General features: G+C 31.2%; 5 protein-coding genes and 2 long non-coding RNA genes across 18 annotated transcripts in view; 1 reads left to right on the forward strand and 6 right to left on the reverse strand.

Annotated features, from left to right (window-relative positions):
* The window catches only part of LOC144844250 (calcium/calmodulin-dependent protein kinase type II subunit delta-like), a 127,721-nt gene that overhangs the window by 60,607 nt on the left and 41,919 nt on the right, over positions 1-25,195 (forward strand). The window lies entirely within an intron of this gene.
* The window catches only part of LOC144844254 (uncharacterized), a 60,512-nt gene that overhangs the window by 3,737 nt on the left and 31,580 nt on the right, over positions 1-25,195 (reverse strand). The window contains exon 1 of one of the 3 annotated variants that reach the window (XM_078701078.1): positions 883-1,067. The exons of 1 other annotated variant lie outside the window; for it this stretch is intronic. The gene's annotated coding sequence lies outside the window, so the exon portion shown is untranslated. Of the gene's footprint in view, positions 1-510; positions 755-882; positions 1,068-25,195 lie in introns of those variants that run through there. One more of the 3 variants, XM_078701076.1, reaches the window with a different exon arrangement.
* LOC144844398 (uncharacterized) lies at positions 1,570-6,523 on the reverse strand. Its single transcript, XM_078701292.1, has 5 exons — positions 6,364-6,523; positions 5,976-6,093; positions 5,382-5,543; positions 4,575-4,736; positions 1,570-4,255 (listed from the first exon to the last, which is right to left on the reverse strand). Exons 1-5 carry the CDS (start codon positions 6,514-6,516, stop codon positions 2,388-2,390), a joined length of 2,463 nt encoding a protein of 820 aa, XP_078557418.1. The 5' UTR covers positions 6,517-6,523; the 3' UTR covers positions 1,570-2,387.
* Positions 14,380-14,998, reverse strand: LOC144845177 (uncharacterized). The gene is made up of 2 exons (XR_013612501.1): positions 14,894-14,998; positions 14,380-14,650 (listed from the first exon to the last, which is right to left on the reverse strand). It is a non-coding gene; the product is annotated as an uncharacterized LOC144845177 (long non-coding RNA).
* On the reverse strand, positions 15,104-16,054 carry LOC144844296 (uncharacterized). The gene is made up of 2 exons (XR_013612413.1): positions 15,822-16,054; positions 15,104-15,333 (listed from the first exon to the last, which is right to left on the reverse strand). It is a non-coding gene; the product is annotated as an uncharacterized LOC144844296 (long non-coding RNA).
* Positions 17,127-25,195, reverse strand: part of LOC144844242 (uncharacterized) — a 30,995-nt gene continuing 22,926 nt past the window's right edge. The window contains exons 2-6 of one of the 2 annotated variants that reach the window (XM_078701048.1): positions 20,956-21,130; positions 20,467-20,587; positions 20,206-20,367; positions 19,542-19,724; positions 17,127-19,372 (exon numbers count right to left, since the gene is read on the reverse strand). In XM_078701048.1, the coding sequence (XP_078557174.1) occupies positions 18,078-19,372; positions 19,542-19,724; positions 20,206-20,367; positions 20,467-20,587; positions 20,956-21,114 (1,920 nt within the window). In that variant the 5' untranslated portion in view covers positions 21,115-21,130 and the 3' untranslated portion in view covers positions 17,127-18,077. Of the gene's footprint in view, positions 19,373-19,541; positions 19,725-20,205; positions 20,368-20,466; positions 20,588-20,955; positions 21,166-25,195 lie in introns of those variants that run through there. The other variant, XM_078701046.1, reaches the window with a different exon arrangement.
* On the reverse strand, positions 21,398-23,830 carry LOC144844935 (uncharacterized). Its single transcript, XM_078702048.1, has 4 exons — positions 23,672-23,830; positions 23,243-23,546; positions 22,815-22,997; positions 21,398-22,600 (listed from the first exon to the last, which is right to left on the reverse strand). The coding sequence occupies exons 1-4, from the start codon at positions 23,828-23,830 to the stop codon at positions 21,711-21,713; spliced, it is 1,536 nt and encodes a 511-aa protein (XP_078558174.1). The 3' UTR covers positions 21,398-21,710.

Here is a 25,195-nt window from a genome sequence, read left to right on the forward strand (position 1 = left end):
ATGTCGAAAAAGGCTAAAAACACCCGAGGCCTCCAGCATTGGAGGGCCACTTAGGGTTCCTAAACCATGGGCCTCATGCCTCTTCGTTATGCCACTCTATGGATGGCCTTGGCTGAAGTGGGCGGGGACACTCAGCTGCAAAATCTTCAACTTGCCCTAAAGCATGCTAAGCATGTCTCAGGACTTCCACCCAGGTTTAATTTAACACAAGAACAACCCATTAAACTTCTGGGAATTTTTTGTTTCCCATAGTCACCCAACCCTAGACTTTTCTACTTTTTTTTCTTTTTTTAACCAGCAAAATGAATATAATTTACAATTTTTACAATTTTAAATTCATCAATTTCCATCAGGTTGATACTTAAAAATTGCTAAAAAATGTGCATTATGTATTTTTCTGAACAGTAAATAGAATATTTTATTTATTAATCAAAACATATAATGACATTTTAGCTTGTGACTTGTCTTCAAATTGATTGGGCCTTGAAATAAACAAATTGCAAACGTTACCTCATACCATCTCATGTGATTCAAGCTGTAGTATGCCTCTTATGTGTACTATGGGAAAATGTCTCTGTACTTCCTGTTAGCATTCTACTTTTTATAACAATTATTGTTTTGATTGTTAAAGCTATAGAATTCTATAGAATTGCATTGCATGTTTTTTGATTGCTCAGCTCTCCAGAAAATGTATCATTGGTCAAAGTTCAAGCAATCATGTCTATATGTCACTGGATAGTTTCGAATTTGTTCTGTGCCTGTAAATTTATTTACATTGTTTTTTCAACTGCAAAATTACACTATTAGTATTACTTTACAATGAAAACATTGTAAACATAATTTCATATTTTTAAAAATAGTTTATTAAACATAACGTTTTACCTGTAATTATTAGTTACACATAAGGTGAAAGTTTACTACTAGTGTTGTTGACGCAAGCATAGAAGTAAAGTGCAATGTTCAATGTGTGCATGTTATAGGTGCCCAAATCATATTGCAGTGTTTTGTTTGATCTTTGTAGAGCTAATCATTTTTAAACAGCGCCACCAGTCACAATTAATTTCACAGTGCACTGAAATTAGAAAGATGATAATCTATAGGTTTTATATATCACTTTCATAAGTATGAATTAAATTGTTATATTTCCAATTAAAGTCCATATTAAATTCATTATAATAATATCATCATATAAATGTTATTGCATAAAAGACAGTTTTCCAGCTCTAATTAGCTATGGTGATAAACTTCAATTTTCCCACCAATTTTACTCTCAGAATTAGAATCGCTTCTAAAGCTCTGTCTACACTACCATGGACAAGGACACAATGACATCATATTTGGGGATATCACTAACATATTTGGGTACATCACACTTTTTTGGTTAAACTAGTTTGATAGTGTAGACAGAGATTTAGATCCCACTGTGGCTTAAACACTTAAACTACACCCCAATTTGGCTTTGATACTTAATGGTTTGGATTTGCACTGTGGAAAATCAAGAGTTTTTCTTAATCGAAACATAACATTACCACTTCAAAAATTAATTTTTAAAATTTATTTCCCATAAAAATTACAAAATAGTTTGATGCTAAAAAGCCTCTCGTTTTAAGTGAATTAACAGTAAAAACAAGCGTCCTGCTACATTCATTGCAAAACAAACAAGCAAAACATTCAATTTATGAAATAAGTATATAGGTACATCCTGATAAAATACTATTGGAATATTATGTATGAATTACAAAAATATACAGCAGTAGTTATAAATGATGATATGAATATTAGTTTATATTTATGATTATTATTCATTATTCATGTACCCCTTTTACACCGGCAGCAAAAATGCGGAGTTGTGTAAATCGAGTAATACCCAGGACACAGTAATGTATGTAGGCCTGTGTAAGCGACGTAAAAAGTTACCTGTTCGCGGTGTAAACAGTCCCGCATATGTTTATCCTCGCTCACTATATTTATTCGCTTATTTAGTAATAAACGTATGTTTTTTATATTTTGTTTTTCATTTTTGTTTCAAGAAATATTATTCTTCACGAGTAGACTCAATTTGTTTGTATTGCCATAAAAAAAAGAGATATATAATGAGCAGACTCTCCATGCGTGAGAGGGCGATATTTTGATTAATCTAAAACATTTACACAGGTTGGTATTTTGCAATGTAAATACACGCAACCCGTGTCATTCCCAGGTTAATGAATCGGGTTTGAAATGAAAATTTATCCAGGCACGAAACAGGTTTGTTCTCAGCTCGCAGTGTAAAAGGGGTAAAGTATATGTCACTATTGACAAGTATTGGTTACATTGAATTAATAATATAAATATATATTTATTACAATTTAAAACTAAATGCAAGTTCATTTTCAGATTCAAGAAGATTAAACATTAGGTAACCATTTTGTCTCCGTGAACATTTGTAACTTATGAATGTCTATCATGGTTAGATCAAGTTCTTCCATCATTTTTTGATCAAGATCCATTAGTAATCTTCCATCAATCCCATTTTCTCTGAACTTTTCCACATGTTTTTCTAACTTTAGAAGTTTTAAGCAGTCTTGTACATCTTGACACGTCATGTTACTAAGATCATCTGGAATGTCTGCCTTGCTTCTGATTCGGTGTCTAGAACGTCGAAATAAATATTTCACCTTGTCCCCAAGTGATGGTTTTACTTTTTTTTCATTTTCAGGAACTGTCAAATATGAGATAAATCCAGAAGGTTCTTTTTCTTCAGGATGTTCTGTGAGTTCCTCATTCCTTAGAGGAAGTTCTGATGGAACTGGTTCTGAAGCATCCAGAAATACATCATCGTTTGGCTGTGGCCAGAAACCTTGAGTCATATCTTCATATTCATCACCACTTCCCTCATCTGAATTTCCTTTTTCATTTTCATTTTCATAAATATGTCTCTTGGCAGGTACATCGTATTCTGATTGTGGCCAAGTTGTTACATAATTATCAAACACTTTGCCTTCAACACAATACTGAAATAATGGACAATCTGTTGGTTCAGGTAGTATGAGATTTTTGAGTTCAGAATGTGTAGGATCTTTGAGTTTAGAATGTGTAGGATCAAAAGGCTCAATTTGCTCAGATGGTTTCTCAGATGGTATTTGACTGTCTTGCTCAAAAGGTGTACCTGCATATAAATCGATTTGCTCAGTTGATTTCACAAAAGGTTTACAATATTTTTTCTCAGGTGTGCCTGTATGAACATCTTGCTTAGATGATTTAGGAATGTTGTGCTCAGAAGGTTTACTTGTAGAATCATAAGGCTCAGATGATTTCTGAGATAGTTTAGGACCGTCATTTTCAGAAGGTTTTGGGTCATTATGCCCAGAAGGTGTTTGGTCATTATGCCCAGAAGGTGTTTGGTCATTATGCCCAGAAGGTGTTTGGTCATTATGCTCAGGTGGTTTCTGAGATGGTTTAGGACCATCATGCTCAGAAGGTGTTAGTTCATTATGCTCAGGTGATTTCTGAGACAGTTTAGGACCATCATGCTCAGAAGGTGTTAGTTCATTATGCTCAGGTGATTTCTCAGATGGTTTAGGACCGTCATGCTCAGAGGATGTTGGGTCATTATGCTCAGGTAATTTCTCAGACGGTTTACGACCATTCTGCTCAGAAAGTGTTAGGTCATTATGCTCAGATGATATCTCAAACGGTTTAGGACCTTCATGCTCAGAAGGTGTTAGTTCATTATGCTCAGTTGATTTCTGAGACGTTTTATGACCATTATGCTCAGAAGGTGTTGGGTCATTATGCTTAGGTGATTTCTCAGAAAATTTAGTAAGGTTGTCCTCAGAAGGCATAGTAGGGCCAATATGCTCTTTGATTGTAAAGGCTTTTTTCTTAGTTGTCTCATATGTCATTACTTCACCTGTTTGAGGTTGGTCATTATCATGATGATTCATATGTGGTGTTGAGATCTTCTGATGTGCTACTGTTCTTTCATCAATTTTTTTAGGTTTTGGTTTTACAGGAGGTTTGACTGGAATGTTGTTTTTAACACTTTTTGGCTTTTTAGGCACTGGAGGAGGTTTTTGGGCTGGTATTGGTGAGTTTTGTACAATGTCTTCCTTGTCATTCAACCCAGATGTTATCTCCAAAGGCAAAATAGATTGAAATTCATTTTTATTTCCTTTATTTCCTTCATCCTGTTGTTTTTCCAAAGATTGTTTGCACTGTGGTTCTTTTTCCTCCTGAACTTTAACATGGTTAAATTGCGCATTGACAATTATTTCTGAAAAAAAATACAAATAGGAAATAGTTATTAAATTATTAAAAATAAATAAATTTACAATTCATACAAAATATAAAAACCTTCTTCCTTTTAGTGATAGAATAGATATTTAATATGTACTTAGATTATTATTATATTGAATTTCATTAAACTATTTTTATTTAGTTTTAAAGAGTTATTTAAAAGTTAATAAAATCTTTAATTAAAGTTTAAAATAACTGCATTTAATAACAACTGCAACTTTAATTTTATGGTATCGATCACTATTGAAAAAAAAAAAATGATTCAATTTTACTATGTTTACAAATATACAAGTTACCTGTATTGCCTTGATAATTGTTAAATTCTTCATCTGAAATAATCTTGAGAACAGCATCATGAAAACAGCTCAGTGTTGTTTGTTTGCTCCTATTAAGTGCAACTTTAAATCGGATTTCCTGGCAGTCAATAGGGATACACTCTATTTTACTAACAACACCATCTGTGAAGAAACATTTACATGGTTTAACAATAACAGCATAACTGATAATCATTGGAGTCTCTTGTAAATATGACTCTCTATAGTGTTGATGTTTGCAAGTGTATAATACCTTCATACTTAATGCCAATTAATTATTAGAAAAATGGATATAATGGTGACAAAATCTTATTAAAATAAGTTGATATGAGATCTTTATCTTTATATGGGATGAAATATAAAATAGTTCGCCCCCTGTCACTCTCTGCATTTTACTTAGTTTCGATTTGATTTAACACACTAATATTTGACATAACACCCTTTGAAATACAAATACTTTACCAGACAATGTCCTCTTAAGATATGCATGATCGACCGCGGCAATAGCAATAATTGTGGTATAACGTCATAACAATGAATAATATTGTAAATTTCCTCTATAACCATAATATATTTATAGAATATTTAGTAACTTAAATAAGATTGATTTAATAAATATTAAATTTTAGTTTTTTGATAAACATAGATATTTTGTCTTTTATTGTACTTTTTAAAATTTGTTGACTACTAAATGAATATTATTACATTATAGATTATTGTTATTATTAACTATTCATTACATAAAAATGTTTTTTTTTTTAAATGATATAAAATTGTGGAAGTCCTCACCTTGAGAGATACAAGCTCCCACTAAATACTTCATTAAGCCTCTTTCTTTCAATGTAAGCTCAATATTTTTGTCTTTATTCTGAAAATGTTTGCATCTAATGTTCATTGGTAGCAGCATGTCTTTTTCAAGAACCACTTTTTCTTGTTGTGCATTTGAAACACCTACAGTATATATAAATAAGAGTATAAGGCTATGGATTTTTGTAATTCCTTAAGTACCTTAAAAAAGGTCTTGCTCCATCCCATTTGACTTCTTCCCCACCCTACACCACCCCACCCTCTCCTCCCATTCCTCTTCCTATCTTCTTTTTTCTATATCCTTTATAGTCTCCTACTCACCCTTTGCATTAACTTAGCCTCAACTAATCCTCCTCAGTTTCCTTCCCAATCTCCTATTCTCATATTTATTTATTTCAACTATATTGTATCAGGGTTCAGTCCTCTCCCTATCCTCTCCATTCTTCTTCTCTATACCCCCCCCCCCCCCCACTCATAAGATTCATAAAATTTATCTTACATGATCAAAAGTAATTTATGTTTATATTTTTGATCACTTTTAATGGTGTAATAAGAATAATTAGAGTTGTATCAAACCTTGTGTTTCTGCTTTAAACAGTATCACTTTGGAGTTGATTGGGATACTAAACTCATTACCTTCTGTATCGTCAGCTAAAAATCTCAACTGCTTCTTGACACTATGTATGTATAAAATCTATAGTAGTAGCAAATATATAAAAACAAATATTATAAACTAATTTAAATGTCATTAAGAAAATAACAAATTGTAAAATATAAATACTTGAACAATAGAAATAGGCAAAATTAAAGTGCAATTTTAAAAAGAACACTTAATTTTGGTTTGAGATTGCAACATCTTTATATAGATCAAAACACACTATGAATGAAAATGGTTATAGTTTTGCTTGGAAGCAAAATAAAATTAAAATAAAGTAGTAAAAAAAAAATTTGTCTTCAAACTTACTTGATCTTTTCTGTATCCTTCATAAAAATTAGGACCTCGCTTACAACTTAAAACTTTAACAATCTTGGGAAAAGATTCTGTTTTGGCCAAATCGTCTGCTGTAAAACTTTGATAGGACCAGGAAGTCTCAGCCAGTTTGTCAAAATCTGCCATGTTTACTCTGTGATACTGTATGATATGCATGAGGAAACTAGCAGTGCTTTATATAATGTAGTCTATGGTTGTGTAGATAAATACAATCATCTCATTGCTATTGCTATTTATAGTAACTCTGGAAACACATTTTATTTATTGGTATTTTCAGAGTTCATGGATGGTTTTGACCACACTTTATAAGGACTGTGCATATTGTTTTTACATTTATCTTGTGAGATAATTTCCCGAAGAATAGTAAAATCAAAACAATACTTGCTGTCCACTACTGAGATCATCCATTCATAGAAGCACTGATGATGAAAGTTTATATTGTCCTAAGGCTCAACTTCGACAGAATTTTTTTGACATTTTAAAATGTTTTTATCGAATCTTTTTGATTTTAAAAAGTCAAGATGAAGTAAAACAATCATATTCATACTGTATACATTGTTTAATGTGCTATTATTGTATTTTATTTTAATTAATATTATCATCATGCATTCATGTTACAATTTATTTTAATACTAATAATCATCCTTAATAATTATGACAAATGAATATTTGATATCAATATTTGTTATTTTGTCATCCTTCAAAAACAGTTACAGAAGTAATATATTATTTTTCAAAAGCTACAAGTATACAATAAAATGAATGAATACAATAACAAGCAATGATATGATGGAAACTAAGTAAACACAAAGTACAACGCACCATTTGATTAAATATGGATTGTAAATAAGGATGTATTTTGCAAATTTCCGGTGTTTCTATTTTGTTTATTTTATAAGTTTTGTATATGACTTAAAATGGTAATTATAAAAAGTACAAAACGATAGCACACAGCTAAAACGGTTTGTATTACAAGAAAAATAATTAAACATCTATAAAAATACAACTATATTACAAAACAGCTTTTAAAAATCCAATTACAATGTTAAATTAATAACTTCGTTAAATTAATGACTCCTCGTTATTCTTGTATTGTATGTTTCTTATTTATTGGTTAAATGCTTTTTTGTTTAAAACAGTATATTTGTGAAAACCAACCAACCAAATTTCAGTTGTACCTAGTTGTAAAAATGGAAATAGAATTTTATAATAAAATTCTCTATAGTGCCCTCTATTTTTGTATATTTAAATTTTGGCACAGTAGTAAATTGTTACAAAGACTACATAAACACAAAAAACAGCTAAAATGGTAATCATAATTTTTAACAATTAGGTAACCATTTTTCCTTGATAAACATTTCTAATTTGAGTATTTCTAACTCTTTCAAATTAAGTTCTGTCTTCATTATGTTCTGGTCAAGATTCATAAGTAAGTTTCCGTCAATCCCAATTTCTTGAAAATCTTTAACATGTTTGTCCAACTTTAGAAGTTTTAAGCAGTCTTGAACCTGATTACATGTCATATCAGAGAGATTATCTGGAAGATCCTCATTAGTTCTGATTCTGTGTTCTTTTTGAAGCATACTTTCTTTTGCTACAGTGGCTTTTGATGCCTTGTCCCTTTGAGGAGGGTGAGGAGACTGACAATGCTTTGTTCTTTGAACATTGCCATTAACATAAAATGGATCAGGTTTGTTAATTTTCTCAAGATATAGAAATTTATTTGTTGATGTCACGTTCCTTGGAGAAAGCTGAGGAGACTGGCATTGCTCTGTCTGATGAACATTTACATTAACATATGAATCGTGTTCCTTACTTTCATCAAGATAAAGACATTTTGATTTCTCAATTCTTAAAAGTAGCCTTGGAGACTTAGGTGTTAATTCAACGTTTATACGATATGTCATATCATCATCATGTTTCTTACTTTTCTCGTGTACTTTTGTTGTCTTATTTCTTGGAGGTAGCTTTGGAGAATCATTTGGCTTTTTATGATGATGTACAATTTTACTCATGTATACGTATTCTTCTTCTTTCTTTTCTTGTATTGCCTGTATCATGTCTTTAGGTTTGTTTACATCTTCTGTTTCATCAGATTGAACGGTGTTTTCTTCAGAGGGATGATTCTTAAAGTCATGTATAGATTCATAACCATCACTATCAATATTGATTCCTTCTATTGGTTTAGTAAACGGCTCCTTCTGAAGATATATATTTTTTCCAATTTCAGTTCCTCTTTCTTCATAACTAGTAGAAGCTTTATCTATCTTGGGTTTACATTTTCTTTTGTTTGATTTCTTTGATGAATTCATTTTTAATGAACTACTCCTAGCCAAATGTTGATCATCTACCTTTATAGAGGTATAGAATTTTGATCGGATACTTCCTTTATTCTTATCTTTTTTCTTTTTAGAAGCGTTACTTTTCTCAGGTCTATAGGAGCTATTTTCTTCAATCTGGAGTAGTTTTGGCGGACCATTTATAATCATATCTGAAAGTGAAGTTTATGTGTAATTTCCTATATACTAAAAATAACAAGTTTTTTTTTCAACTATTGTAGCTAACTATTACTGACCTAAAATAAACAAGGAAGTAAATATGTTAGACAGTTATGAAACAATACATAAATGATATGAAAGATCTCAACCAACTATTAAATTTCATGCAAGTTAAAGAAACAAGATTAAAAAAAAAAAATTTAAAGATATATTGTCCCCCAAAAAACTTTTTTTTTTCAATTTTTTTGTTAAATATGCCATTTTAATGTCACATAATAGTTATTCACTTTGATCAAAAACTAGATCGAAAAAAAAATGTACCTGAAAAAAATGTAATTTAAACAAAAAATACTTAAATTATCTGTCAAGGGTTTTTTTTGTCTTTATGAGTGAAATCATTATTATTATTTTTTTTTTAAACAGAAGTGAATAACTTTGTTAAAACTGCAAAATTGCCTATTTAAAGTCTGATTTTATTAATATTCATTGTTCATGTTTTTGGGGACAATACATCTTTAAATACACATTAATACATTTACCATAATGTATAGACTTTAGAAAATAAGAAATTAATTTACCAGGGTTTCCTTGATAACTATTAAATGTACTTTCATCGATGACAGTGTGAACAACATCTTGGACATGTCCCTCAAATAAAGTTAAACGATCATCGGTACCATCTCCTATCATTAGTGGAACCTGCATACTTAAGTTACTGCACTCAGTTGGAATACACTCGATGACATTTCCAGAAACACCAGCTAAATTAGAAACATTTTTATCATTTCTATTTTAATGTTGATATATAACTTAATTTAGTTTTAAGTTATTAGCACAAGTTTTGCTTGAATCACTCTTCCTTTGATTCTAACAACACAAGTAAATAACGAATGTTTATAAGTTGAATTGGGAGCTTATTTTCATTGTTTTATTTAAAAAGGCAGAACTGAGTTGAATAACAAATGAAATATTCTCTCCATTCAATGAATACAAACATTCATATTACACACAATAACACACTATAGATTAGTTTTCCAATGTACATCATTGACAAAGAAAATGTATAAAACCTAAGTGTACAGTAGAAATATAAAGTAGAAGATAATGTTACCTTCTGAAATACATGTTCCTATTATATATTTCATCAAGCCCTTTTGTTTGATTGTCAGAGCAACCTTGTCGTTCAGTAAATTTGGCAATTTTACGCATTGGAGCGAATGCAACTTTACTTGAAGTGGAAGTTCCAGGTCTTCATGTAGAAACACAACTGATATTTTCAAAATATAGTGATATTAGTGGGCCTTCATTGATAAATAAAGATCACAAAAAAAGGTTACTTATTAAATATGATATTTAATTAGAAATCAACAAAAGTACCTTCTTGCATTTCTACAGTTATTAATCTAATTTCCGAGTTGATAGGGATACTGAACTCATTGCCTTCTTCATCGTAAGCCAAAAACCTCAGCTGCTCTTTAACGCTATGTAAATATAATACCTATAGTGGTACAAATGAATACATTTGTTATATTTAACAAATTATAAATAAATATTTTGATCACCAGTTATCATGATAAGTAAACTATCCTATTATTTTTGACCAGGATTATTATTTAGTACAATTAAAAAAAGAAATAATGTTTGTAATTATTGTCCTTAATACCTGATCTGAACAGTAATCCTCATAGAATTTATCTCCCAATATACTGCTTGATATTTTGACAACAATTGGAAAAGATTTCTCCTTCTTAGCCAACTCACTTGGTGTATAGCACTTGCTTGACCAGGTAACATTGGGAAGCTCCTTGTTTATAATCTCCATTTGATTCTTATATTTCTATGATGACATTTTATTTACTTAAAATATGTCACAAGCATGCAGAGTAAAACTGATAGAGTTCAACAAAATATCTCTCCCATATAATTCCATGACTAGATGATGTCATAAAAAAAGGTAAATGATAATGTAGACCATCCCCTATATATTACTTTGCAAAGCCAATATAGCATATGTGTATCTAAATTTACACGGAACTACTATGCAACTTTTATCAGATATTTCGAAGTACTGTAGACACTGTTTAAATTTATTTATTTTTCTGAATAAGCAAACTGTTTATTTTTTTTAATAACGAGAAAAATGTTAATACTGTAGTGTCAAATAATTAAATAATTGTACTTCCTTATCAACATTTTGTGTTAATAATAATATTTATTGACATCCAATCTATGAAGGATGCATCAAAACTCAAGGTATTAAACAACCAATTTACAATAATGTTCAGAAACTGTAACAATAGCAAATAGTCCAAAGAATCTATTTCCTCAAAGGTACAACCCACACATCTAACCTTCAACAATCTGTTTTGAACAGTGTATTATACCATGGATTAAAGAATAGAAGGATATGCATCGACGGTGACATCAAACGATTTTACAACGCGCTTGCCTATACTAAAGCACTGCTGCCAATCAAACAAACACGCTCATTGAACTCCGTGTCTCTAACCGCGGCCCTCTGTAAAACGCTGCGAATCAACTGTTACCTTTTTTGAGACCAAAACGTAACCATGTAGAAATCGTATGCGCAGTCTGAATGTTCTATTGACATGTCTGCGTCGATGATTAATTGACAACAACAATATATTGCTGAATAATTCTGTTTTAGTTTCATCACAATCGGACTACGAAAAGTTCACTTTCTTACGACTAGTAATTTTAAGTAGTTAGTAATATTAATAAAATATGCAATTTTTATATTTGAATTATCATTATTTGCCTGCCATCTTCTGTCATTAAAAATTGCGTTAATCTATAGAATATTAAATTATGCATTTGACCATGTATGTTGTTAGCGTGGCCGGTGTTCACCCATACAACAATCGTGTTTTTAATATATGGCTAAGCAGTGGTTTCTTCATAAATCTCCTTAATTATCGATGTGATTATATTTAAATTGTAGTGCCTGGTGATTGGCTAGTGGTTATGTCATCCACACCACATCCAATCATCGGGTCTAATTGAATGAAAACAGCGATCCCTGATCCGGGATTGGCTGGCTATGTATAGTTGCGATTCGTTACCTAGCGGTCGTTTTGAAAAGTACATGCAGGGCAAACTTAATCACGAAAAAACGAAGTACCTATTATTATTCACACAAGAAGTAAGACAACGGTGAGTATATAGATCATGATTACACGTTGTATCTACTACACTTAAGATTAGCCTAGGCCTACCTAGGCAGTATCAATGTCGGCAAATCATATGGTTTACTAGTAAGCCTAGAAGAAAAGGCCTAGGCCTAGTATCCTTGCTGATTTTGTAATTGTACATGTAGGGCTAGGCCGATACAACAAATAGTTATTGTCTCAGATGTAGGGCTACTACAGGTCATAAAATGCTACTTTAATGTCATAAAAACATTAGCGTAGATCAATCGCGGCAGAAACCTATACTAATTACAATTATAGCATTTACAATTCCTCATCAGAAAGGTTATAACTAAATTTGTCGTATAAATTGTTCGTCGCCGTTGTTGCTAGCGCTAAAACATCATGCCACCAAAGAACGCGCGAAAGAAGCGTAGCCAACAAGGTTAGATGTCGTTGCACATGTGCAGTAAACAATATATTAGGCACGCGACCGTTTCGTTGTTACCATGCGGTTAATTAAACTGATAACATTGTGGGCGGTCCGCGGTCTGTCGGCGAGAGTCAAGGAACCCTTGATCTCACGTCGATGCATATCCTTCTATTCTTTAATCCATGATTATACCATGGTTGAAACTGGTTAACATTAACAATAACTTACATATTAACAGTAACTTAAATTACCAATACCAGTATAACATAAATCTGTTTGTTTATTTGGTTTCTCCACACTTAATGCAAACATTGAATACAGATTAACAATGATTTTAAATGAAAATGAGTGTGGATGGAGATCAAAATAAGCTAATTTGAAACATATTAATCTAAATTGAAATTTATTTCACTTGAATATTTGTATTTCATATTACTGTATAATTTATTATTAGTTAATGTTTAAAAAACATTCAAGAGATAAAAATGTACAGTAATTTGTTTGTAATATGCTATTGTAATCAATGCTATAAGGAAATGGTACTTGGAAGTCATCTGGGGATGTTATGACACGTAACAAGTTACTTAATGTAAAAAGGAAACTAATAAGCTTCACATTGTCTTTCTATTCAGGCTTATTTAAACACGAGGTAACCATTTCTTCTGGATAAACATTTCTAATTTAAGTATTTCAAAATCTGTGAAATGAAGTTCTGACCTCATTATGTTGTGATCAAGAGCCATAAGCAATGTTCCATCAATTCTATCTTTCTGGAAAACTTCCATATGTTTGTCCAACATTAGTAATTTTAAACATTCTTGAACCTGCTGGCACGTCATTTCAGAAAGATTTTCTGGAACATCCTCAATACATCTGATTCTGTGTTCATCTTGCGGTGCATTCCTTGCAAGAAGCTTTGGATTAATGTCTTGCTTTGAACTTGTGATAGTTTTATCAAATTCTTGGTATTTAATCCCATCATAATCATCATATTTGTAAGAACTGGCTCCACTGTCATAGTTTATTTCTTTAGTGGCATCCTTTTCAAAGTCAGCAACCTCTAATGAATCGTCTTCTTTCCATAATGCATTTGAAATATACTCTTTCTGTTGGTCAATTACCTTCAAATACTCGTTCTCTTTGTCCACTGCTGACTCGTTCTGTTGGTCAATTACCTCTAAATACTCATTCTCTTTCTCCACTGTTGACTCTTTCTGTTGGTCAATTACCTCTAAATACTCATTCTTTTTTTCCACTGTTGACTCTTTCTGTTGGTCAATTACCTCTAAATACTCATTCTCTTTCTCCACTGTTGACTCCTGTTGGTCAGTTATCTCTAGATAGTCATTGTCTTCTTCCAATGTGGACTCATGTTGGTCAATTATCTCATAGTCATCGTCTTTCTCTACCATTTTTGCAGTGAACTCCTTTTGTTGGTAAACTAAATAATTCTTTCCCATTCTTACAGTGGGCTTTAAATAACCGTCTTCATCATCAGACTCTTTCTCAATTATTTCAGTATAAACATCATCTTCCTCAGTGGATTCCTTCTGTGGGTCAATTATCTCTGTATAACCATCTTTGTCTGTAACTTTTCCAGTGAATTTCTGCATGTAACTTATGTGTTCATAATCGTCATCTGGAATGTCTTCATAATTGTTGTCATTGTTAGAGTTTCGATGAGGATTTCCTTTATCAACATTCAATTGCTTTCCATCAGTTTTTTTAGATTCATTTATTTCATCTACTACAGAGTAGTAGTCATCTTGACCACTACTAACGTTGGAGGTATCCTCTGTTTGATGGATGGCCTTTTTCCTGTTCCTTATTCGAAACCCTTTTTTCTTTGCTTTTGCCTGATCATTTCCTACCTCTTCAATTTTAATTAGGTTTGGCAGAGCATTCGCAATAATATCTGAAAGTTAAATTAAAGTGTTCATCATTTACATTTTCTGTAAATGTGAGAAAATAAAACTCATTTTCCAAATCTTTATATAATTAACTTAATTTACCTGAGTTTCCTTGGTAACTATTAAAAGTTTTCTCATCGATGACACTGTGAACATATTCTTCAAATAAAATCAACCGATCATTGGTACCATCTCCTATCATAAGTGCAACTTGTAGACTTAAGCTACTGCACTTGGTTGGAATACACTCGATAAAGTTTTCAACAGCATCTGATAAAAAGAAACATAATATATTATTTTTCAAAAACTTGGAGAGATTGTTTGAAGATTTTTTATTATATCTTAACATCTTAAAAATGATATGAATTTGAATTATATGGCAAGCATGCCAAAAAGTAATAGAGGTCTTAGATAGAGGAATTTAAACTACTGTACTACAAATATACAGTCAATGACATTGTGTGTCTAATGTTTTATCAATGATAAATTTTAGAAATTACAAATTGTTATTACCTTCCGAGATACATGTTCCCATTAAGTATTTCATCAAGCCCTTTTGTTTGATTGTCAAAACAGTGTTTTTTTTCTTCATCAATATTTTTGGTAGTCTTTCGATTGGCCAGGAATTATTTTTTGCTTTAACTTTAAGAGGAAGTACCATATCTGTATGTAGATATACTGTTTCTATTTTTAGAATAATAAATAATATTAATATGTAAAACATGTTTGATTTTGGTATCAGGTCTTAAAACTTGCAATACAGTGATATATCCATCTAGTACAAGTTGAGAACTTATAATCAATAAAATATGGTTTTTGTTGAAGATTAACTAACCTTGTTTGTCTGCAGTCACAAATGCAATATCAGAGTTGATAGGGATACTGAACTCATTGCCTTCTTCATCGTAAGCCAAAAATCTCAGCTGCTCTTTGATGCTATGTATATATAACACCTGTAGTAACAATGATGTTTTACATATCTTTTTATTGCCAGAATAATAATATAATTACATAATTAAGTTTTGACTAAAATAAAATTTAATAATGAGTCAAATCCTATTATAGAATCCTATTATAGAATTATATTATATATTTTTTGCGGAATTTTTTTTAAAAAATCAAAATCAAATCACTTTATTTCGTCCTCAGTAGGAAAATATTTTGAGTGTATTTCATAGTAAGTACATACAAATATTTAAAACATTTGGTTAAAAGTATTAAAATATATAAAAACACTATATATAAAGCACTTTGCTTTAAAGTATAAAAAACATCATAATAGTATACAGGTAACAAAGGTAGTCTGATGGATTACGGTACAAATGAATTAAAATATCTTTTCGTCTGACTATTGCACAATCTCAGCTAGTCTAACAATGCTATAAATTTAGTATTTTTAGATATCAAATTATGAACGTTATTTACAAAATGTATCCCTTACTTGATCTGTACTATAGTCCTCATAGAATCTATCGCCAAGTGTACTGTCAGCTATTTTGACAACAATGGGAAAAGATTTCTTCTTCTTAACCAACTCACTTGGTGTATACCACTTTCGTGACCAGGTGACATTTGTAAGTTCGTCACTTATCATGTCCATGATACCTAATGACAAAACTTAATACTTTTTATCGGGAAATAAGAATATGTTTGAATACCTATTAAAAATTTCAATAAATAGGTAAATAAGTTTTTCTTAGTACTCTATTATGTCCAATCTTTTTGTTATGGAATCAAGAACGTATTATTCCTATTTTTGTACCAAACAATTTCAATGAAAGAGTAAATATGTTCATTCTGATAGATCCTGGTTTAGGCCCAGTGGCAAAGTCAAAATAATTGTAATCAATAGTTAAATTAATAGAAAACTATTTGTTTTTCTGATATATAATCCAAGTTCAAACTTTACTTTACTATATAATATTTGTAAGTTCTATTCATATCAAATGAGTCAAAGTTTGCATACTCAAGTTAATCAAAGCATTTGATACCTGGCAAACAAAGACTAACTACAATTGTAGACCAATTTTAGAGGCAGACACAGTATTATGATATAGGTAAACCATCCATTAAAGTTCACACCGTTTGTACAATATGACATGATAACCGCAAGGGGCTTATAAGCAATATGCTTCGCCTCAATTTCCCTCTATTTATACGACTATGAGGGATTACAAGTAAGTAAACAAGTAAGTAAACAAGTAAGTAAACAAGTAAGTAAACAAGTAAGTAAACAAGTAAGTAAACAAGTAAGTAAACAAGATATCACATTTATTGAAGCTAAAAAGGATATTCAAAAGAACGAATTAATAGATGCTTACTATATAACTTTTAATTTTTTTTCATTTACTTAAGCCGTTTATGCTATTAGAAAATCATAATATTCATTAATAATATTCATTAAAAATGGTTCCATCAAAGAAACACATACCGACATATTCCAAGTTTAGGTTCAAAACTTTGTTATCATCATGAACAATGGATAAAAATATCGAAAGAATGTCAATGTACATTTAAAAAATAATAGAAAAAATGGAATGTCATATTCCTGGCCATATATGCAAGTTCTTTTTGTCCTTACAACAACAAATCAATATATTATTATACAAAATGTACTATAAGATAATTTTTAGTCGCATGCAAATGCAACTGTGCAGCTCACTATTCAGGTCGGTCGGTAAACACTAACTCAAATTTAAACATGCGACTGCAGCCATGTATATGGTCTTGTTTTACTCCAATACAGTCTCTGATAACAATGACATTTCAACTCTTAAAACCATTTTAAGTAAAAACTGTTTTCCACTCAGTATAATTAATGACAATATTTACAGATATCTTAATAATATTTTTTCTCCTTGCAATGTTGCGTCAGTTGAGTCGATTATTGAACAAAACAAGGTTCTTTATTTTAAATTACCTTATTATACTTACAGTTTGCCAAATGCGCACAACAAAGAATCGACAAAATTACACGTAAATATTGCAAAGGTGTTAAAAAAATTAGCTTTCAAATCATTCAAAATTTCAAACTTGTTTAGTCTTAAGGACCCTGTCCCTGATGTGTTCCGCTCTCGTGTTGTATATAAATTTAAATGTGAACGGTGTAAGGTCCACACTAAGGCAGAATGCTTCACCGTTCTGGATTCTGCAGATTCCGCTTTCAAACTTAAGGTCAAGGAAGCCCTCCACATCTCGTGGAGTAAACCTTCCTTGAACAAACAAATCTATAACTTAGGCATCACACTTGCCATATGATTGTTTGTTGCCTACATTCCTTGTTGTTTTATTATGCTAATTACTTAATTATTTACATACAACATGTCCTATTGGTATATAAGCACTCTAGGCGTTGTTTACTGTTCTGATGATGAGAATAGTTTCTCGAAACATGTCACATTTTAAGGCAGTTTGCCTTTTTATTAAATGCCTCGCTATAGTCATCTTAACTCGTAAGTTTGGTGGTATTATTCATGATACATAAATTAAAGATGAAGTGGTTCCACAGAACCATGTAAAGGTTTATAAAGATGTGGAAACCATAATAATAACCATAATAGATTCAAGATTTAAGATTATTTATTCGTCCATTAACTGGAAATCTGACTTTGTAATAAAATAGATAAAAAGTATTCTTAAAAACTGAAAATGAGTAATTACAGAAGAAATAAGTGAATAAGCAAATTTTATATTTATATTATGAAACAAGGGGTAACCATTTTTTCTTAATAAACATTTCTAATTTGAATACTTCAAACTCTGTCAATTTAAGTTCTGTCTTCATTGTGTTCCGGTCAAGATCCAGAAGTAATTCTCCATTAATCCCAATTTTCTGAAAGTCATCAATGTGTTTGTCCAACTTTAGTAGTTTTAAGCAGTCTTGAACCTGATTACATGACATATCAGAGAGATTATCTGGAAGATCCTCTTTAACTCTGATCCTGTGTTCTTCTGGTGTATTCCTTGGTGGAAGCTTAGGAAGAATGTTCTGGATGTCAGTTGGTTTTAAATATCCATCATCATCTATGTAAGTGTCCTTATCACCTCCTACATCTGTAGTTGTACCAGTTAGGTCTTTCTGAATGTAAATCTTATTCTTATAATCATCATCATTATAACTGTCACCCTCTTCTTCCTCATGTTGAATTACAAGCACATCTTCATAATCATCATCTTCTGTGTAAGTGTCATTATTGCCTTCTTTATCAACATCTTCATATCCATCGCCATCTATGTAAGTGTCATTATTGCCTTCTTCATCTGCATCTGTCATTTCTCTTGGGCCTTTGTATATGTCTGTTACCTTTAAATACCCATCATCATCTATGTAAGTGTCTTCTTTACCTTCTTCATCTGTAGTTCTTTCTCTTGGATATTTTTGGATGTCAATGTCTTCATATTCACTATCATCACCTCCTACATCTGTAGTTGTACCAGTGAGGTCTTTCTGAATGTAAATCTTGTTCTCATAATCTTCATCATTATAACTGTTACCCTCTTCTTCCTCGTGTTGGATTACAAGCACATCTTCATAATCATCATCCTCACTTTTGCCCTCATAAACCTCTTCATAATCATCAGAATCATCTTCAGTTGGGTCAATGACCTCCTCATAATCTGAATTGCTATCATCATTTCCGTCTTCATCTGTCGTGAGGTTTTTTTTAAGGTAGATTTCCTTTTCATAACTATGACCTCTGTCACATAGGATTTGACTTTTTTCACCAATGATATTAGAACCTTTATCTTTATTAGGTGTGTATTTCTTGACATTTTTTCTTTTCCCTTTTGGACGACCATCTATCTTTTCAACTTTACTACAAACATCATTCTGTTGTTGGCTGATGCATTTTTTGGGATTCTTTTGGATGTTCATTATCTTTTTATACTTAAATCGAAACCTTTTTTTCTTGCCTTTTGCCTGATTAATTTTTGTATCAGGTGCATTTGAGCTTTCTTCAATCTCGATTGGCTTAACATTAACAATAGTATCTGAAAATGAATTAAGTTATATTGATAGATTAGAAAATGATTTGACTTATTATATCTTCTTGGATTTGAAGTGTCTTAAATGAAAAACTAATTATATTAAACTTTGTTCAAATAACAAAACTTGTTTTTATAACTTTTATATGGATGATTAAAAATTAATTTAATTTACCAGGGTTTCCTTGATAACTGTTAAATGTACTTTCATCGATGACACTGTGAACAACATCTTGGACATGTTCCTCAAATAAAGTTAAACGATCATCGGTACCATCTCCTATCATAAGTGGAACTTGTAGACTTAAGTTACTGCACTCAGTTGGAATACACTCAATAGTCTTTTTTATACCAGCATCTAATTTAAAAAAAGTTAGTTGTTTTCACAATGTTTAAAGACATTTGATACTGATAGAGTAGTTACAAAGTAGTTAAAATATGAGAAACAAAGAGAACTGAAACTGACGGATCTTATGAAATTGAAATTGAAATATCTAGGACACATCCTCAGAGACAATGTTTCTAAGCTCCCCATACAGTTTTGGAAGAACTAATAATAATATTGTGAGTTTGAGATCAAGGTATGGTGAGAGGTAATGGAGTGATGATGTCAAACTTTGGTGAAATATAAATGCTTCAGCGAAAAATAGAGGTAAATGGAGAATATGGTCTACAATGTTTGATACAAAGATGGCATGTCATAATATATAACTATTACCATATTTTATTCCGGCACCATTTTGTGAAAACTATAATATAAATTGGTTTCTTTTATTTTTAAGTCACCTAAATATTGTGGGTATCATTCACTGCTGACTTTGAATTGAACTAGAATTTACCTTCTGAAATGCATGTTCCCATTAAGTATTTCATCAAGTCTTTTTGTTTGATTGTAAGATTTTTTTCCTCTAACATTAAATCAGGCAATCTGGTATGTTGGTTGCTGTTAACTTTCACTTTAAGTGGAAGTTCCAAATCTTCATGTAGCAAGACACTTGGCTCTGTTTTCAAAATAAAAAAAAAGTATCTTTTGTATTGATATTTTGGTATCAAATATTACATATGATAATATAGTAATTAGTAATAGAAAGTTTACCAACCTTCTTGAATATCTGCAGATTCCAAGCCAATATCAGAGTTGATTGGGATACTGAACTCATTGGCTTTTTCATCGTAAGCCAAAAATCTCAACTGCTCTTTGACGCTATGTAAATATAATACCTGTAATAATAATGAAAAATGTGATAAATGTATACAATATTATAAAAAGGTAATTATATGAAGTTTTCCATGGGATTACAAATAAAAGGACCGTAACAACTACCACATAAACTTTTATTTTGATGTCCTGCATTACAGTATAAATAATGAAGGTATAGTGTTAAGGGTCTTTCACACCTGTTCCGGCACGGTTCCGGTCTGGCGAATCGAACATCAATGTTTCGTTTTCACGCGGCTATGCGCCAAGCGATATGTGCGTAGCCGCGTGAAAACGAAACATTGGCGTTCGATTGGATTTTCCGGCGCCGGACCGGAACCGTGCCGGAACAGGTGTGAAAGACCCTTTATTCATTGAAACTTTGTCTTACTTGGCCTGTACTATAGTCCTCATTCAATCTATTGCCCTGTGCGCTCTCTGCGATTTTAACAATTATGGGAAAAGATTTCCTCTTCTCAGCCAACTCACTTGGTGTATAGTACTTTCTTGACCATTTAACAGTTGTAAGTTCGTCACTTATCATCTCCATACTTTCTATCAGGCTTCTATTAGATATTGTACCAAAAACATTTCAATGATTACATTTCTATGTGTATAAAGTAAGTATTAACCACTGCTGAATACAAATGTTTTGAATCAGCATTTGCTATCAGCAGTTTAGTATGAATAAAAATGCATACATCAAAAGAAAATAAAATGTTTTTATTGTATACTACACAAAGGATTTCAAATTCAAGGTAATCGAATATGAACAGTCTATACAATGTAAGTACTTTTAAAGAATCAGTACATTGTAAACAAGGCACGTGAGATTTCAAATTTGAGGTATTCGAATATGAACAATCTATACAATGTAAAGTACTTTTAAAGAATCAGTACATTGTAAACAAGGCTCGTGTTGTTCGCTTGTTCCAACTGTTAACAATCAATAACAAAAACTAGTACTTTGATCTATTTTTATATATTGTGTATGAGGAAATCTAACAATAAGGTCCACTGAAATTCCTGTGATATTATTCATTTATCAAGTCAAACATACAATACTGTTCAAGTTAGTTTATATAGAATATAAAGTTTACAATACAAGAAAACCACTGTCATTATCTTCATTATTATATTTTAGATTTAAATATTTGGCAACCATTTTTTTGTAATAAGCATTTCTAATTTGAGTATTTCAATATTTGTCAAATTAAGTTCTGTCTTCATTGTGCTTCGATCAAGATCCATAAGTAATTCCCCGTCAATTCCAATTTCCTGAAAATCTTTAACATGTTTGTCCAACTTCAGAAGTTTTAAGCAGTCTTGGACCTGATTACATGTCATGTCAGAGAGATTGTCTGGAAGATCCTGCTTTCCTTTGATTCTATGTTCTTCTGTTGTATTCTTTTTTTCTATTGAACTCTCAGTTTGTTTATCAAACTGTTGATAATCAATCTTATCATAATCATAATCAGCATCTTTGTAACTATGTCCAGTTTGGTCTGTCTGAAGGTAAATTCTCTCTTCATAATCATTACCAACCTTGTAACTGTTCATGTTACCTTCTTCATCTGCAGTTATTCCACCGACATCTTTTGAGATATAAGTGACCTCTTCATAATCATCATTATCTTTGAAAGTGTCCCCATCAAATTCTTCATAATCATAATCATCATTATCTTTTAAACTGTCCTTATCAACATCTTCATAATGGTCATCATTTCTGTCTTCATATTTTATTCTTCCAGGGTGGTCTTTTTTAAGATAGATTTCCTTTTCATAAGTACGATCAGTGTCACCAATGATATTACTAGCTTGAGGTGTGCATTTCTTTGCATATCTTTTCCCTGGTGAGTTTGAAGAGCGACCCTCTGTATTAGGCTTCTTCTTGATACTCTTTACTCGTTTATTCTTCAATGGAAAACCTTTTTTTTTTACCTTTGCATCGTTTGTTTCAACTGTAGAAACTTTGTCATGTGGTCCATGTGTTATTTCTTCATTCTTTAAGTTTTGCTGAGAGTTGATAATAATATCTGAAAGTTAATTTAAGAGATTTTATTTCTTAATATCAAGATAATTAATTTAAGATCTTCGAATATTACTGTATACTTTAAGTATACAAATATTCATAATAAAAACACTTCTGCTATATCAAATTAAAAACTATTTTATAGTCATTTGATTTTACTTAATAAAAAAACTAATTGTATTAGATATTGATGGATTTAAACAATGTAATATGTTAACCTGGGTTTCCTTGGTAACTGTTAAATGTACTTTCATCGATGACACTGTGAACAACATTTTGGACATGTTCCTCAAATAAAGTTAAACGATCATCGGTACCATCTCCTATCATAAGTGGAACCTGCAGACTTAAGTTACTGCACTCAGTTGGAATACACTCAATTAACTTTTTATTAACAGCATCTGAAAAAGTAAGATAACAAGAGAGTGGAAAATTGCCCTAATTGTCATAATAATAATAATATTATAATAGTTTTTAATCTTAATCTAATACAGAACATGTTTACAATATACAGAAGTGTATTTCATGCCTAGCTAATACCTGGATAAATCAATTAAAAAAAAAAAATCTATTTAGTATCTTTATTCATTCGTCAAATGCATGTTAGATTTGATTTTTGATCAAGTTGAACTGGAAACTATTTTACCTTCTGAAATGCATGTTCCAATTAAGTATTTCATCAAGTCTTTTTGTTTGATTGTAAGATGTTTTTCCTCTAACATTAAATCAGGCAATCTGGCATGTTGGTTGCTGTTAACTTTCACTTTAAGTGGAAGTTCCAAATCTTTAGGAAGTAAGACACTTGACTTGACATATATAGTTGATGAATCTTCTTCAATATCTGCAGTTTCAAAGCCAATTTCAGAGTTTATTGGGATACTGAACTCATTGTCTTCTTCATCATAAGCCAAAAATCTCAGCTGCTCTTTGACGCTATGTAAATATAATACCTTAGGAAGCATAAATATTGTAATTTTAGTAAAAATAAAGAATATTGTGTTTGAAATGTGATGACGGTCTACCTACTAAATTTTAATATGTCCATTGCTAAAGCACATAAGTCGAAAAGTCTTACTTGGCCTCTACTATAGTCCTCATAGAATCTTTCACCCAATACACTGTTGGCGATTTTTACAACAATCGGAAAAGATTTCTTCTTCTTAGCTAACTCACTTGGTGTATAACACTTGCTTGACCATTGAACAGTTTTTAGCTCTTTACTTATAATCTCCATACTTTCTATCAGTAGGTATCCCAATGAAAGCGCACAGAGGGGTATCACTTTTGAAATATTAACAAAATTCGAACATTACAATTTGTTTTGTTTTTTAGTGCGTTGGGCTCTTATCAGTTAATCTCAATCTGCTCCCTAACACAGTGGTGTTTAATGAACCATGTTGGGTCGTTCCACTTTACTAGGAGGTAACTTTCAGACAGTTAACAAAAGTTTTTAATAAAAGAAAAGAAAACAATACAATAGGTACAAAAGAACAATGTTAGAGTGCTAAGAACTATTTATTAGGAGACTACTCCCCTTAAAATAACTATGGTACATTAACAATAAGTATTGTGTAGGGAAAAAAAGCCCAAAAGGGCGGAGGCTGATACAGAAGGTAATAATAGAATATCATACTGAACTACGCCCGATAGGTAATCTGTTCCGAATGCATAGTGCGTACACTTAATCTGTTAAATATATTATATTTAAATTATTTCTATTTTTGTAGCAATCTTCAAATATTGCACAAACAAATAAAAGTAATAATAATTTTAGTAGAACCAATGGTATACCAACTCCCTGTGTATACAATTCATTGAAAAATCAACAAAACAAATTTAAAGTGCAGTATAACGGTATGTAGATGCTAACTAGTACAATATGAATATATTATATATTACATAGAGATACTAATAATATAATATTAATTTGACATTAGAAAACAGAAATGGAAACCATATAGGTCAAATTCAACGTTTTGTGCTACAATCCTTTTCCTATTAGTAAAATGGACGAGTCCGCCAATACGGCAAAACCACGCTGGTGGTTTTCAAATAAACCAAGTGTTTTAAAACTACTTATATAAAAAATCCTGTTCCCTTATCTTAAATACATTTACATATTACAAATAAGGGATAATAACTCTTAACTTTCGTGAAAAAATAAAGCGTTTTGGATAAGTAGTTTTTCAGCAACTGTAATTTTAGTTTTAACGTTACGCTCTGACTGCTCAGGAAACATTGGGCGACTTCGAAAATTTTCGCCTATCCTTTAACACTAGTCGGTCACTGACAAACCAAGACACTGCTTCAAAAAAGGGGCTGTGCCGACGAAGTATCTGAACCAATCACATTTTACTTTAGGTCATTAGAAAGCTTGATTGATTAGCTTTTGCATGGTGGAACAGCCAATATCATTGGATAACTAGGTCAAACGTTATGAACGTTTTTGTAAAGATCTCAACAAATTGGCAAAACAAGCCTATTCTTTAACACAGGGCAATTTTCAAATCGTCTAACTTTAAAAATCAATGCCGACGACGTTTTAAGTTTTTTTAAATTAAAAATAACATGACATCGTAGGTACTTAATTAGGCATTAC

Source organism: Antedon bifida, chromosome 6, assembly GCF_963402885.1.
Source record: "Antedon bifida chromosome 6, ecAntBifi1.1, whole genome shotgun sequence".
Classification (NCBI taxonomy): Eukaryota; Metazoa; Echinodermata; class Crinoidea; order Comatulida; family Antedonidae; genus Antedon; species Antedon bifida.